The sequence below is a fragment of the Solanum lycopersicum genome, chromosome 6 (assembly GCF_036512215.1).
Source record: "Solanum lycopersicum chromosome 6, SLM_r2.1".
In the NCBI taxonomy this organism is placed as follows: Eukaryota; Viridiplantae; Streptophyta; class Magnoliopsida; order Solanales; family Solanaceae; genus Solanum; species Solanum lycopersicum.
In genome coordinates, this window is record NC_090805.1 from 3594327 (window position 1) to 3608702 (window position 14376).

Genomic DNA, 14376 nt, shown 5'->3' on the forward strand with positions numbered 1-14376 from the left:
GTCACGATCAAAACACTTATACTTTAATAATTTTCTCTCCAAAACGGAACAATTCAAGTCTAACTAATAGTAATTAGTATCTAACAACAATTGTTTAGTTGAAATAATCTATGTTTAATGTTAATTAGAATACAAATAAACTATGCATAATGTCCAATTTTTTGATTGGTCATCAGTTCATCAATATTTGCCACTTGTTTGGAATGTTTTTGAAGTGTATATCACATAATTTCTATAACAACGACAAAAATCGACTTGATTAGTTTAATTTAGCCCTAATATTTAGAAATCGACAAAAATCGACTTGATTGGTTTAATTTAGCCCTAATATTTAAAAATTGACTCAAGTAATTTGAATTTCTTTATAGATATTAATTGATTATTATTGAGCTCTGAATTTTATGAAAATAAGGGGGGGAAAATTCCTCTTTTGTGCAAAAAATCTACAAATGTGCATAAATAGTGAACATGCTGGTATAATTGGATATGAGCGGGTTAAATAAAAATAGTAAAGTGAACACAAGGTAAATATCTAAATAACCTGAGACTCTCATAATGTAAACTCATAAAAGTTAAATTTAAATAACAAGCAAACAAATGAGTATTAGTAATATCAACTTATGAATATAGTGAATAATATGGATAATATTATACTTGATCCATTTTTAAATGATCAGTTATTCAACACATATTTAATGGATCGAAAGGGTTACTTATTTGAACAAAATTTCGCCAAAATTCTTAGGTCAGTGCATGCATTTCTAAATAAATACTCCCTCCGTCCAGAATTGTTTGTCATGTTGCGTTTATCGATATTTTAAACCAAAAAATTAGATATTCTAAAACTATATAAAAAGTACGATAAATTATAATTTTTTACATATTAATATGATCAAAAAAATACATCTTAAATTGTTAGTCAAAGTTTTTACGGTTTATCTGTAAAAACAGAAATCATGACAAATAATATGGGATGGAGGAAGTATAAGCAACTTATCACCTGTACGTAAAGATTAAAAAAAAACTACAGCAATTTTTTTACGTACAAATATTACATAATTTTCTATATACATCATATAATTTCTCATCATTGTATATGGCTACGTTGCTGCTTTTATCACTACATTGAGTGTTAAATCAAATTAGGAAATAGAATAACGTAAACACTTAATCATGAATATATCTTACGTGCTATATGACCACCAAATTTGTTGAAAAAAAAAATAATAAACTAAAGTACCTTACATAATTGGAATAAAAATTATACACACCAAATTCTTTAAATATCATATGTCAACCTTATGCAAAGAATATCATCGTGATAACCACTTTATAAATTTTTTTGATCAAATTATATATACTCCTCATCCCTTTTATGTACTTCTCAAATCCTGTTGCTAACAAAAAAAAAAATTATTTTCTTCTTTGTTAACTAAGTTTAAGTTATATTAAATGGGTTCGAGTTCAAAATTCTACGTTTCAGTCTCAAAAGACTATGTTGTGAATATGTTAAGAGAGTCATTTCAATGCCTTACCATTATCCTCCTCAGCCTTCTCCTTCCTCTCTCCTTTATTGTCCTCGCTAGGCTGTCAGTTACTCGTTATCTCATTGCCACATCAGATTACACGGAGCCCAATACACTACTTGTCAAGCTCTTTCTCTATGCAAATCCTATATTTCTTCGTCTACTAACTCCACTTGTCACCATTTCTGCTTTGACTCAATGCTTGACAGGACGAACTCTAACTGATCACATCATGATTTCAAAGTCTCATCTTTATATGTCGTGGTTAATACTTTTCACATTTCAAATTTGTGTGAGCATAGGCATAGAAGGAAGTATAGCTGTTGGAATAGATGGTAGTACTAGTTTTAGTCACCAAAGATTATATTTATTGACGAGAAGTATGTTTTTCATGGGATTGCATGAGACAACGTTGTTTTGGTCCAAGAAAGTAGTGAAACCTGTGGTTGATGACACAATTTTTGGCGTTGAGAAGGAGGATAGGTATGTTGAGAAGGTGGCTATGGCAATGAGTTTTGGTATTTTGTGGTGGTGTAAGTTAGGGGATGAAGTTGAGTCTTTAGTGGTTGTGGCTGAGATGAAAAGAGACTTATTTGGTAGTGTTGGTTTGGTTGATTTTGTTGGTTGGTGGTTGTATTATGTGACTGTGGCAATTGGTATGGTTAAGGTTGTGAAGGGACTAATTTGGCTAAATTTTGTGTTGTTTTGTGGGAATATGGTGGTTGGTTCAGACAATGCAGGCTCTTGTACAAGAAATGATGAAAAGGTCTAATGAATAGAGTAGTTTTTGACATTTTCTGTTCCTGAGACAGTTGTAATGTTGATTGTTAAACAGAATATGCTTTTGTCAAAGAAAGGGACATGTATGTATTTTTTCTATTTTTGAAGTTAAACAAATGCAAATACAAATATTCATTTTTTTTATTACCGACAATGCCAAGGGTCTTCATATACTCTACCTCCAGACCCCACACTTGTGAAATTTCATTGAGTTTGTTGTTATCGAGGAATCTGTTGGGTGTAAACTCTTTGGACCAGCCACATTTTTCAAAACTTGAGAAACATTTGGCCTGCAAACTTTCTTCTTTGTGTCTTTTTATGATCCATCAAGAGAATGTAGTTTGTGATTAACTTTATCTCTTTTGTCATCTCTTTCTAACCATGGCATTATGCCTTTTAACAGTTTCTCATCGTCTCAAGCATAGAGTACAAATGCATAAAGTCCTTAATTTGATCTTGGCTACCTTTGTAAAAGTTGCTCTAAGAGATACAAACAATACTATTCTGTTAAGAGGACTATCTTTCATTTGGACTTTCTGCTTGTCTCAGCCATGGATCACCGCGGTTTCAATCTTTTAAACTTTCATCATGAACAGGTTATTTTGCTACAGAAGGACAAAAACTTCACTTTCATCCTTGTTGAGGTCATGCTGAGTGTATTCCCTTGATATAAGTAAAATATAGGTCGATTGAAACCAAAGACTAAAAATTTGATCAACTGGTCCTGGAATTGGGATCATGGATCAAATCCCAATCCCCACCATTGATTTCAGTGTTTTTCAGGATGGTCACAATCATGTTCAAGAGTGTGGGAGAAATGAATTGATCAACAATGGCGCCGTAGATCCTTGGTTTGAATTGGACAGTGAGGATCTTGATTCTCTTTACACAGTATTTGACCTTAAATATCAAGATAATACAGCAGACAAACAAGTACAGTCACTGGAAGATCAGCAACAAAGCATTTCAGATCACTGGACCCAAAGTGATGATTCTTCCAACATGGACTTGCCCCTGCAGTTTATCCAAATTAAAACGACCCCCGAAGCATCTGATGGGATTCAGCCTCAGGAGCCAAGGCTTGACAATTTCCATGGAGAGAAAACAAATTCCATTTCTTTAGCATCTTTGGAGCTCTTGAACAATTGTGGGAGATTGTTCAAGAAACCAAGTGAGGAAAACTTGAGCAACGTATTACTCAGCAACGAGGCTCGTGTAAGTAACATCTCTAAGTTGTCAACAGAAGAAATCTTACGAGTTGCAGGAGAAAGATATATCCAGTACTCCACCCAAAGGGTAGATGGTCTTTCTATGTTTATACATCCATATGCTTCATCACTTTCGGGCCTTTCCATAGAGGAAACAAAGGACATGGAACTTGTTCACCTCCTTCTAGCTGCTGCAGAAGAAGTGGATCAGCAGCAATTTCATTTGGCTAGCCAATCTATTGCACACTGCCTGTGGAAGGCATCTGCTACAGGTAACAGCGAATTGTGTTTCATGTCGTCTAAAAGCTTAAGCTATTAGAGAGAGTACACATTTACTTACTTTTGTTTATATCTTGAATAGGTAATCCAATCCAGAGACTTTGTTTCTATTTTGGTGAAGCTTTACAAGAAAGGATTGATCGAGAAATAGGAAGGTCCCCATGTTTCGAAAGAAAGTTAAGATTTTTAAGCACTCTGGCATTAGGTAATACTCCTGAATCCTTAACATGCCATACAGAGATTCCCTTCAGTCAAGTAATGCAATTCGCGGGAAATCAGGCAATAGTTGAATATGTTAAAGGTGCAACCAAGATCCATTTGGTTGACTTTAATATTAGAAGTGGAATTCAGTGGACAGGATTGATGCAAGCTCTTTCCGAACGACGTAACTGTCCAATTGAGCTTCTGAAAATTACAGCCATTGGACACCAAGAAAAACAGAAAATAGAAGAAACAGGCAAGAGATTACAAAGTTTTGCCAATTCCTTGAATCTTCCCTTTTCATTTGATATGATCTTTATGTCTGACATGAAAGATCTCAAGGCAGAATCAGTCAATCTTAAAGCAGATGAAACTGTAGCTGTCTATTGTTACACTGTACTTAGAACAATGATCTGCAGGCAAGATTATTTGGACAACACGATGCGAGTAATCAGAGGACTAAGACCATCTGTGGTTGTTGTCTGTGAAGTTGAGGCAAACCTTAATTCACCTTCATTTTTGAACCGTTTCGTGGAGGCACTTTTCTTTTATAGTGTGCTTTTTGATTGCTTTGAAGACTGCATGGATAGAGACAATTTGGTCAGAAAGAGGATTGAAGTATTTCATATTGGTGAAGGAATCCGGAATATGGTTGCAGCTGAGGGTGCAGAAAGGTTCACTCGGAATGTAAAGCTTGATGTATGGAGAGCATACTTTGCAAGGTTTGGAATGGTGGAAATGGAGCTCAGCGAGTCATCTCGATATCAAGCAAATCTGATTCTAAAGCAATTTTCCCATGGCAGTTCTTGCATTGTTCAAAAGGATGGAAAGGCCCTCCTAGTTGGATGGAAGGGAACACCCATTGAATCAGTTTCTATTTGGAAGTTCTTGTAAAGATACTGAAAAGGGGAGCTTTAAGGACAGGAAATTAGTAGGATACTTAACTTGCTCTATTCTTTTATATACCCTTAGAGTTATTGTTGCTAGGGATAGGTGCAAGCAAACACACATTCAGGATAAAACAAGAGAAAATGCTTGAGATGGTTGGGTTATGTCTAGTGTTGGCTTCCGTGTCAATTATGGCGAGTAAAGGTGTTAAAAATGGGACAAGATAGACCTAAAATCACATGGAAGGAAGTTGCCTCTAAAGACCTACAATCTCTTCGAATTCATGTAGGCCTACCGAGAAATAGGGCACAATGGAATAAAAAGATAAATACAAGTGATAATAACTAGTTGGCAATATGTTTTAGCCATAGTAGTACATTTACTAAAGGTCTATTCAAAGAAATATTTTATATCTGCTGAAGATTTATATGCCAGAAAAATTGCAGAGAACCTTTTTTTTTTTTCATTTTATTGCATATAATAATATTGCCCTGCGATGAGATTAAATGGAGCAACATAGTAAGTGAGGATTTATATAACCGATCCCAAACAATTCCAACTTGCTTGTGATTGGAACGTTGTTGTTATGCTGTTACTATATCTGGCATCATCTTGGGTATCTACATGATTTTTCAAAGAACTATGCTTTTACGATGTAACCTAGATCTATCACGGATACAGGGCTATATCTCTAGGATGCTTTGTGCACCAGACTGCCTTTTTTATCCCTTGTCCTTCCGCACCAGGCTGCCTCTTTTAGAAGGCAACTTTCTCTTAACAAAAGCTTATAGATTAGTTCAACCAACGGACTGAATGAGGCACGAAATAAATGAGAATAAACTAAGAAATGCAGAAAACACCAACCTGGTGCTGGTCCTGTTTCCAGTAAAAGAACCACATCAAGGAAAATGTGATTTATGAATATATGAATCAGTCGTTTACAATCTTAGATTAAGCAAAGCTAATACCAGGAGCTTTAAATGCATTTTGTTCATCCATCACTCTCCTCACACCCTCAGAATCCACATACCTGCCCATACCTGCAAGGATATTAGCAAGAAGCACATAATCGCCACCATATTTTTTTTCCATCTCCATGATCTTCTGCATAACTCTTTCTCCCGTATCTGCATTATCATGAAAACTACAAGCACCTAATAGTGTTCTCCAAATCACAACATTAGACATGATATTAGGTATCTCCAATGCTATCTTTTCTGCTTCTTCTAACCTACCTTCCCTCCCTAACATGTCAATCAAGCAACCATAATGCTTAATGTCTGGTTGAATCCCAAACTCATCAACCATCTTTCTGAGAAACTCGAGCCCCTCATCCACCAAACCTCCATGACTACAAGCATTGAGCATACTCAAAAATGTTATGCGATTTGGTTCAATACCTCCCTCCACCATCATCTTATAACTATCGAAAGCTTCTTTTGCCATCCCATGCATTGCATATCCTGATATTATTGACGTCCATGACACCAAATTCTTTCTTTCATCTGATATATCCTCGAAAGCTCTAACAGCATCGTCTATACTTCCACACTTAGCATAAGCATCCACAAGTGAATTCATAACACGAATATCAAAAGCATCGATACCACTTTTCTCCCCGTAAGCATGAATCATTCTGCAACACTCTAGACAGCGAACATTCCAAATAGCCGGGAAAATCGCCAATAGAGTCACTTCAGTCGGTTTAATCCCCTCAACCACAACCATTTCCCGAAACAAAGACAAAGCCTCATTGAACCGACCCATCCTCGTATACCCATCGATAAGACCCGTCCATGAAATAACATTCTTCTCCGGCATTCCATCAAACACCGCCCGAGCAACCTTAACATCACCCCATTTAATACAACCACTGATCAAAGCATTCCAAGTCACAGAATTTCTCACAGGCATTTCATCAAACACCTTCTTGGCTTCACCAACCAATCCACATTCCCCATACATATTAACCAATGCAGTTTGCACATAAACATGAGATTCAAATCCATCCTTCAAACTCAAACAATGAATCTGCTTCCCAATACAAAACTTTCCTAAATTAGCTGATCCTTTAATCAAGAATGAATATGTAAAGCTATCAAAAAAGATAATGGGGTGATACTGTAACCGCAATTGTTTGAACAGAAGAAAAGATTCTTGTGGGAAAATACCAAGAGAGTAATGCCGAATTAAAGAGTTCCATAGAGTTAATAAAATGGGTATTGAAGAAGTTGAGTTGAAGGTGTTTTCTGCAGTGGTGAATATTAACTGAGTATGAATTTGCTGAATTGGTTTGCGATGGTTTTGGTACTTTTTAACAAGACTAAGAAGATGATGAACATCTCTGCCCATCAAAGTTTCATTCTTTGAAGCATTAATGGACTAAATTTGAGAGCAGAAAAAAAGCTCTCAACTTTCGAGCTTCACTGTCTATGGCGAAACGCAATTCCAAGAAAATACTAGCAAGCAAGGTTGAAATTTTAGCTCATGACTTACAATTATTTAATCGAAAATAACACACTCATAAAATTTGATATGTATGGTTTAATAGCACAAAGTGTATTATATGTAATTTATTTTAACGAATATAACGTTTAAATATTGGATGTTTGTTTTTTTAGGTGAAAATTTTGTATAAAAAGTTTAATAAAATTTAAATAGGAAAAAGAGTCAGATATATCCATCAACTTTGATATTTAAAGTTAATATACTCCTCGTTATGAAATTGGTTCATATATGCCTTACCGTTGTACAAACGGCTCACATATACTCATGTTGTTATAAAATGACTCACATATATCCTTCATTTAACGGAAGTTAAAAGAATTAGTTTTAAATTTATATTTATTACTTTTTTTAAAAAAAAAATTGTTTAGGGGTATATATGATTCTTCTATCCAAGTTCAAGGTATGTTTTAATTTTTTTCATACATAAATTATTTTTTGACTTCTTTTATTATAATTATTTGAGTTTCTTATTCTTATTCTTATTTTTATCTTTCATTCCTTAGTTTAAAGAGAAAAAAATTAAACTATTTTTCTTGTCTATATTGTAGTTTGATTTTTATATTCGAAGAAAAAAATTTGGCCCATCTATAATAAGTTTTACAAGAATATTAGTGAAACATAAATAAATTTGATTATCAAAATAATAATTCTAAATTAGTCATTGAAACAAAAAAAAATAAAAAAAATATGTTTGACGAGGATTAAATTTACTCATATGGTATATTTTTTAGAAAAAAATAATAAAAAGTTAGATTATTGTTTTTTTCATGTCCGTTAGAGGAAAAGGATATATGTGAGTCATTTGTTTATAAGTAGAGGTATATATGAATCACTTTCATAACAAGGGTTATATCAGATCTAAATGACAAAGTTGAAGGGTATATCAAACCCTTTTCCCATTTGAATATAGGGAAACTTACATAAATATACTAAAATAAAAAAAATTATTTATAGCAATAATATTTTTTTAATTGATCACTTTTAATTCATTTATAATACAAGTTTAATACATATTACAAAGAACAATTTATTATTCACATATAATACAAGTTTTAATGATGGATAATACATTTACCACAAATTTTGATACACTTATAATATAATGTGACACATTTTTACCAAACAAACATAATATATTTCAAAAAATAATTAATAATTCATGTATATTGCATACATAATTCACTCTTCATATATATTACATATTTAACATAGTATTGTTATAAATGGTAATAAATTGAAAATTTCACTAAAATCGATAATTATTTATTAGAATATACTAATTCATGTAATTTTTCGTTGAATTATAACAGTAAAGATATTTTAAACAAGGAAAAAGGGTCAAATATGCCCCTAGACTATTCGAAAAGGTCTAGACATATCCTTTGTTTAAAGTTTGACTCACTCATGCCCTCTCCGTCCAACTTTTGGTTCAAATATGCCCTTATGAGCGTTAGTTGTCATGTTGGACAAATTCAACTTATTTTTTCATTTCTTTAAATGTTACATGAAATTGTCATGTCATTTTGACCTTACCACATGACATTTATATAAAAATGAAAAATATCCGAACTCATAAACACCTAATCCGACACATAAATCAACTCCTTTTAAATTCACTATCCGACTCATTTTTAGTAATTTTGTTTAATTTTTATTTTTTCGATAAATCACGAAAATGAGTAATTGATTAATAAAAAATAGGAAAAATATGAAAAATATATAAAATTGACGCCAAAATTTCATAAATAAATATAGTAACCTTAAATCTGACATTTAAATATTTTTTTAATTTTTTTATTTTTCGGTAAATCTCGAAAATGAGTAATTGATTAATAAAAAATATGAAAAAAATATAAATTAACGCCAAAAGTTTACAAATAAATATAGTAACATTTTATTATACATTTTTTTTAAATTTTTTTATATTTTTCGGCAAATCCCGAAATGAGTAATTTATTAATAAAAAGGGAAAAATATGAAAACAAAATAAAAAATTTACGTTAAAATTCACAAATAAATATAGTAACCTTAAATTCAATAATTTCAACAAATTTTTTATTTCATATATTTCTATTTTTTATTTCTGATTTTTTTGCGTAATTTTTATATTTTTTCATATTTTTTTGTTAATGAACTCATTTTTGGGATTTTCTGAAAAAATTAAAAAATATTGAAATTGTTGAATTAAAGGTTATTGTTTTCATTTTTTTATTTTTGGCGTTAATTTTTTATTTTTTATCAATCAATTACTCATTTGGGATTTATCGAAAAAAATAATTTTTTTTAAAAAATGTTTGAATTGAATTTAAGGTTATTATATTTATTTGTGAATTTCTGGCGTTAATTTTATATTTTTTCCATATTTTTTTTATCCTTTACTAATCAATTCCTCATTTTTCGGAATTTATCGAAAAAATAAAAATTAAACAAAATTATTAAAAATTGATCGGATAGTGAATTTAAAAAGAGTTGATTTTTGGGTTTGATTAGGTGTTTATGAGTCCGAATATGTCATGTGGTAAGGTCAAAATGACATGACAATTCAATGTGACATTTAAAGAAATAAAAAATGAGTTGGATATGTCCAACATGAAACTAACGACTATAAAAGTATATTTAGACCAAAAGTTGAACGACAGATGAGTGAACTAAACTTTAAACGGAGGGGTATATCTACACATTTTTAAATAGTTTGGAGATTCAAATAGTTCAGATACATATCTAACTCTTTTTCCTTTTAACAATAAAATATCTTTGGACGTCATCTTGACGACGTGGATGTTAACCATTGGCCAACAAAGTGATAAGAAATGTGTGCTCATTACTCATTTCATCTCAATGATAATATATACCCATCCTAAAAAGAAAGAAAATAAAAAAATATCTTCTTCTTCTTCTTCACCCTAACACAGAGCAAATAAAAATGGCGTCCATAGCCGGTGTTAGTATAACAATCCCAACAATTTCATCCGATTCACCCAAAATTCAGCCCTTGAAATTGCAAACCCTAAACAGCCCATGGAAGAAATCAAGTCAATTGGGTTACAGGAGGATGATGTATGTAGTGGTACCCAGAGTAGTTCCGGATAAGAAGCTATCTGATTTAGTTGCGGAAAGTGTTAAAGAAGCTGAAGAAACTTGTGCGGAGGATCCGGTGAGCGGCGAGTGTAAGGCGGCATGGGATGTGGTGGAAGAGACGAGTGCAGCAGCGAGCCATGCGAGGGATAAGAAGAAGGAATCAGATGTACTGGAGAATTATTGCAAGGATAATCCAGAAACTGATGAATGCCGCACTTACGATAATTAATTATGATGATGATTAGTAGCAGCTACTCATGTCATGTCTTGTGTTCTTTTCAAATGGTAATCTGTTTTATCAAAACTTAAATCTTCTCTTATGTTATGTATGGTATGGTGTTTAATTATACATACTGTTACCATGAATTCCAATTTATGTGATATAGTTTGAACGAACGAATTGAAAATGATAAAGTTAGATCAGAGCAGAAATATAACCAGAGAGCTTTAGTTTAAACAATTGTTCTCTGCTAGTAATGCTACTTTCAATTTTCAGTTTACATGAATAAATAAAGCATCTTTTACAACAACAAAAAAGAAGAAAACCCAATGATCAATAATCATGTTATCTGAATCAGCTTATACAGTATTTAATTTTACGAGTACCTGCTATCTCCCATCAATCAAATAACCATCCACGAAGACGACAGATGGGAAGACATATCACTAGTTAAACTCTTGCAAGTCAAATGACAGAAAAAAGAGTTCAAACTCTTTGCCCTATAAAAGCATTGACATCCAATGATCAAAATAATTAGAATGGAAAAAATAGGATAAACAAGTCCACAATATCAACACACAGCAATTTTTTCATAGAAATGAGAAGGGCCATCTCATTCATAGTACTCCAAAAGATGCATATATAACATCCACAGACTAAATAAAGTCGAACAAATACTAAAAACAACAAACTAGATATTCAGATATCGATAATAGGCCAAAACCAACCATTACTATTCAGAAACAAAAGCTACATTGCTAATATCAAACTAGATACTTAATACGCTTAATCTCTATTCCATTCTTGTAAATCATCACACCAGCAGAGCTCAAAACTGGAACATATCAGAAGCAGTGATAGGTTGAATCGGGCAAGGCAGTTGCCATGGCTCCAGCAAAGTGTCGGGAATTTCAGGAATGTCCACAGGAAATCCAGTAGTATCAGCCCAAAATTGGGTGAGTGAGTTCAGTGAATTCAACCGTTCAGTCAATTCTGCAAGCTGAGCCCTCAACACGTTGTTCTCTGCATCAATGGAACGATAGTTCATTTCAACAGAAGCAATCTTATCACGGCAGATACTGTTCTGGTTCTGCAGCTGTGTTGTTTCGCTACTTAACTCCTCCAAACGCTGCTGCTTCTTCATCCGTGACCTCTTGGCCGACTCACGGTTGGATTCCATTCTCTTCCTTTTCCTTTCGTCGAACTTTGCATACCTCTGGTCTGCATCTGAACCAGAACTCACCAAGTGCGGAGTCGAAGACATGTCTCTCAGGCAGATTGGATGAATGATTTAAAAAATGGAATAACAGGGAACTATGTATAATTTGTTAAAGCACCAAACTTTTGATAGTGTGGCTATGGAATTTGTAAATTAAACTGGAACAAGAAAATGATGAGGGCTCTAGTTCATGAAAACACGTAGAACCAGTAAAGAAAGACTACTGAGAAAGAATGCAGAATCCGAACTCGTCGCACGCGAATAGAGAATGACATGAAGAAATTTTGAAACTAAGAATCAAACATTGGAACTTTGTAAGAGACCCCAACCAGTCTTCAAAGAAACCAAATAATTTCCTGAGTAGAATATCCAAAATCCAAACAGCAAATGAAAGTATTCACAAAAATGATCTGCAATCAAACACAACAGACTATATTAGAGAACATCTCAGAAACGCGATCAAAAGGCCAAAACAAAATTCAACCACAAAACCACAATAACATACGTTCTGCTACTCAACAAAATTCTAACCATTAAAGATGTCTCAACTTAAATTTTCAAATACAACAAAAATAACAACCACATCAACAACATACAAGTGTAATTCCACAAGTGGGATCTAGGGAGGGTAGTGTGTACTGTGTACAGACCATACACAAAATCCTTCGAATCTTTCAACAAGATTAAAAACTAACTTCCAAATCCTTTTGGATTTTTGAAAGATTTGGAAATTTGAGTTTGAAGATGTTCTATAAAGAGTTCTTTTTTTTTTGCTGAAAGAGCTCAACCAAATTACTGTTTTTGCAAACCCTAAAACAAATGTCACTAGATTAAGGCTCACCAAATCAATTGATATCAGATGATTTACCTACTCAATAAAGTTCATTTTGATTCTAATCCCATAAAAGGGGGTAAGGTTCTGAAGTTCAAATCTTTTTTCTCTTTCTCAGTTAAAAAAGTTCATATCTTTATAGGCATGAGTAGATCCATCTACTCTTTACCATCAACACAAATTGGAAAATCATCAAACAAGGCAAACAGAAGAACTTTCTAATTCCTATATAAAGGGGTAAAAGTACTAATGTTCAATTTTTTTTCTCTTTCTCAGATAAAAAAGTTCAAGACTTTATAGGCACAAGATCCATCTTCTCTTTACCATGAACACAAATTGGACAATCATCAAACAAAACAAACAGAAGGACTTTCTAACCCCTATTTAAAGGAGTAAAAGTAATAAAGTTCAAATCTTTTTTCCTTCCTCAGATAAAAAAGGTTCAAATCATAAGATCCCTCTTCTCTTTACCATCAACACAAACTGGAAGATCATCAAACAAAACAAACAAAAAACTTTCTAATCCCTATACAAAGGGGTAAAAGTACTAAAGTCCAAATCTTTTTTCTTTTCTCAGTTTAAATAGTTCAAATCTTTGTAGGCATAAGATCCATCTTCTCTTTACCATCAACACAAATTGGACAATCATCAAACAAAACAAACAAAAGGACTTTCTAACCCCTATTTAAAGGAGTAAAAGTACTAAAGTTCAAATCTTTTTTCCTTCCTCAGATAAAAAAGTTCAAATCATAAGATCCATCTTCTCTTTACCATGAACACAAATTGGACAATCATCAAACAAAACAAATAAAAAACTTTCTAACCCCTACACAAAGGGGTAAAAGTACTAAAGTCTAAATCTTTTTTCTTTTCTCAGTTAAATAAGTTCAAATCTTTGTAGGCATAAGATCCATCTTCTCTTTACCATAAACACAAATTGAACAATCATCAAACAAAAGAACAAACAAAAAAGCAAAATCAAAACACACAAAATAAAGAAAGCAAAAAAGGAAAAGGGGTAAAGGAGAATGAAGCTTACCTTTGCAAAGAGGGAAGTTGTTGAACCAAAAGGTTGAAAGAATGTTATAAAGGAGTAGAGAATGGGGTTTATATAGGCTAGAAGAAGAAGCTTTTTGAGTTTTTTTTTTTATAAAATTATTTTAAGGAAAGTTGTGTCATAGGTGTAATATGGTTGGCTATAGGATGACAGCTAATAAACCTACTAATATTAGGTAAGTTTCTTCTATCTTTCCATGGGAGTATATATTTTCTCTTAATTTTAAAATATTTTTTTATTTAATAGTACATGATCCCATGTTTTTACTATGCCTTGAAAATATTCAAGTCTGTCTCCAATATCAAATAATCTATTTTGAATTTATTTGTCATGAAGTAAAAAAATAAAAAATAAATTATTACATTTTTAAATTATACTCTTCTCCGTTTCAAAAAGAATAATCTAGTTTGACTTGAAAGGGAGTTTAAGAAAAGAAAGAAGATTTTTTAATCTTATGTTTATAAATTAAATTAAAGTTATGTAAAATGTACCAAAACATCCTTTAATCTTGTGGTCTTAAACATGCCGCATGAAAAGTTAAAGTTAAAATATTACCTAAAAAGGAAAGGAGTCATTTTTT

General features: G+C 32.4%; 5 protein-coding genes across 5 annotated transcripts; 3 read left to right on the plus strand and 2 right to left on the minus strand.

The window, feature by feature from the left end:
• The first annotated feature begins 1452 nt into the window (after positions 1-1452).
• On the plus strand, positions 1453-2298 carry LOC101247431 (uncharacterized). Its single transcript, XM_004240601.3, has one exon. It carries the CDS (start codon positions 1453-1455, stop codon positions 2296-2298), a length of 846 nt encoding a protein of 281 aa, XP_004240649.1.
• Positions 2299-3044: 746 nt separating this feature from the next.
• LOC101247724 (DELLA protein RGL1-like) lies at positions 3045-4888 on the plus strand. Its single transcript, XM_010323568.2, has 2 exons — positions 3045-3786; positions 3876-4888. The coding sequence occupies exons 1-2, from the start codon at positions 3045-3047 to the stop codon at positions 4886-4888; spliced, it is 1755 nt and encodes a 584-aa protein (XP_010321870.2).
• An 873-nt stretch (positions 4889-5761) lies between these two features.
• LOC101248014 (pentatricopeptide repeat-containing protein At1g09220, mitochondrial) lies at positions 5762-7430 on the minus strand. The gene has a single exon (XM_004240603.5). The coding sequence runs from the start codon at positions 7232-7234 to the stop codon at positions 5834-5836; it is 1401 nt and encodes a 466-aa protein (XP_004240651.1). The 5' UTR covers positions 7235-7430; the 3' UTR covers positions 5762-5833.
• A 2813-nt stretch (positions 7431-10243) lies between these two features.
• Positions 10244-10864, plus strand: LOC101267611 (calvin cycle protein CP12-1, chloroplastic). The gene has a single exon (XM_010323569.4). It carries the CDS (start codon positions 10314-10316, stop codon positions 10695-10697), a length of 384 nt encoding a protein of 127 aa, XP_010321871.1. The 5' UTR covers positions 10244-10313; the 3' UTR covers positions 10698-10864.
• On the minus strand, positions 10267-13939 carry LOC101267315 (bZIP transcription factor 53). Its single transcript, XM_004240524.5, has 2 exons — positions 13779-13939; positions 10267-12317 (listed from the first exon to the last, which is right to left on the minus strand). Exon 2 carries the CDS (start codon positions 11950-11952, stop codon positions 11518-11520), a length of 435 nt encoding a protein of 144 aa, XP_004240572.1. The 5' UTR covers positions 11953-12317; positions 13779-13939; the 3' UTR covers positions 10267-11517.
• Positions 13940-14376: the final 437 nt, after the last annotated feature.

Excerpts from the sequence above, each read along its gene's own strand:
- LOC101247724 (XM_010323568.2), top strand. The coding sequence starts at position 3,045 with ATGGATCAAATCCCAATCCCCACCATTGATTTCAGTGTTTTTCAGGAT. Across the intron at positions 3,787-3,875 it reads GTGGAAGGCATCTGCTACAG|GTAATCCAATCCAGAGACTT; the intron begins GTAACAGCGAAT and ends TATCTTGAATAG.
- LOC101267611 (XM_010323569.4), top strand. The coding sequence starts at position 10,314 with ATGGCGTCCATAGCCGGTGTTAGTATAACAATCCCAACAATTTCATCC.
- LOC101247431 (XM_004240601.3), top strand. The coding sequence starts at position 1,453 with ATGGGTTCGAGTTCAAAATTCTACGTTTCAGTCTCAAAAGACTATGTT.
- LOC101267315 (XM_004240524.5), bottom strand. The coding sequence starts at position 11,952 with ATGTCTTCGACTCCGCACTTGGTGAGTTCTGGTTCAGATGCAGACCAG.
- LOC101248014 (XM_004240603.5), bottom strand. The coding sequence starts at position 7,234 with ATGGGCAGAGATGTTCATCATCTTCTTAGTCTTGTTAAAAAGTACCAA.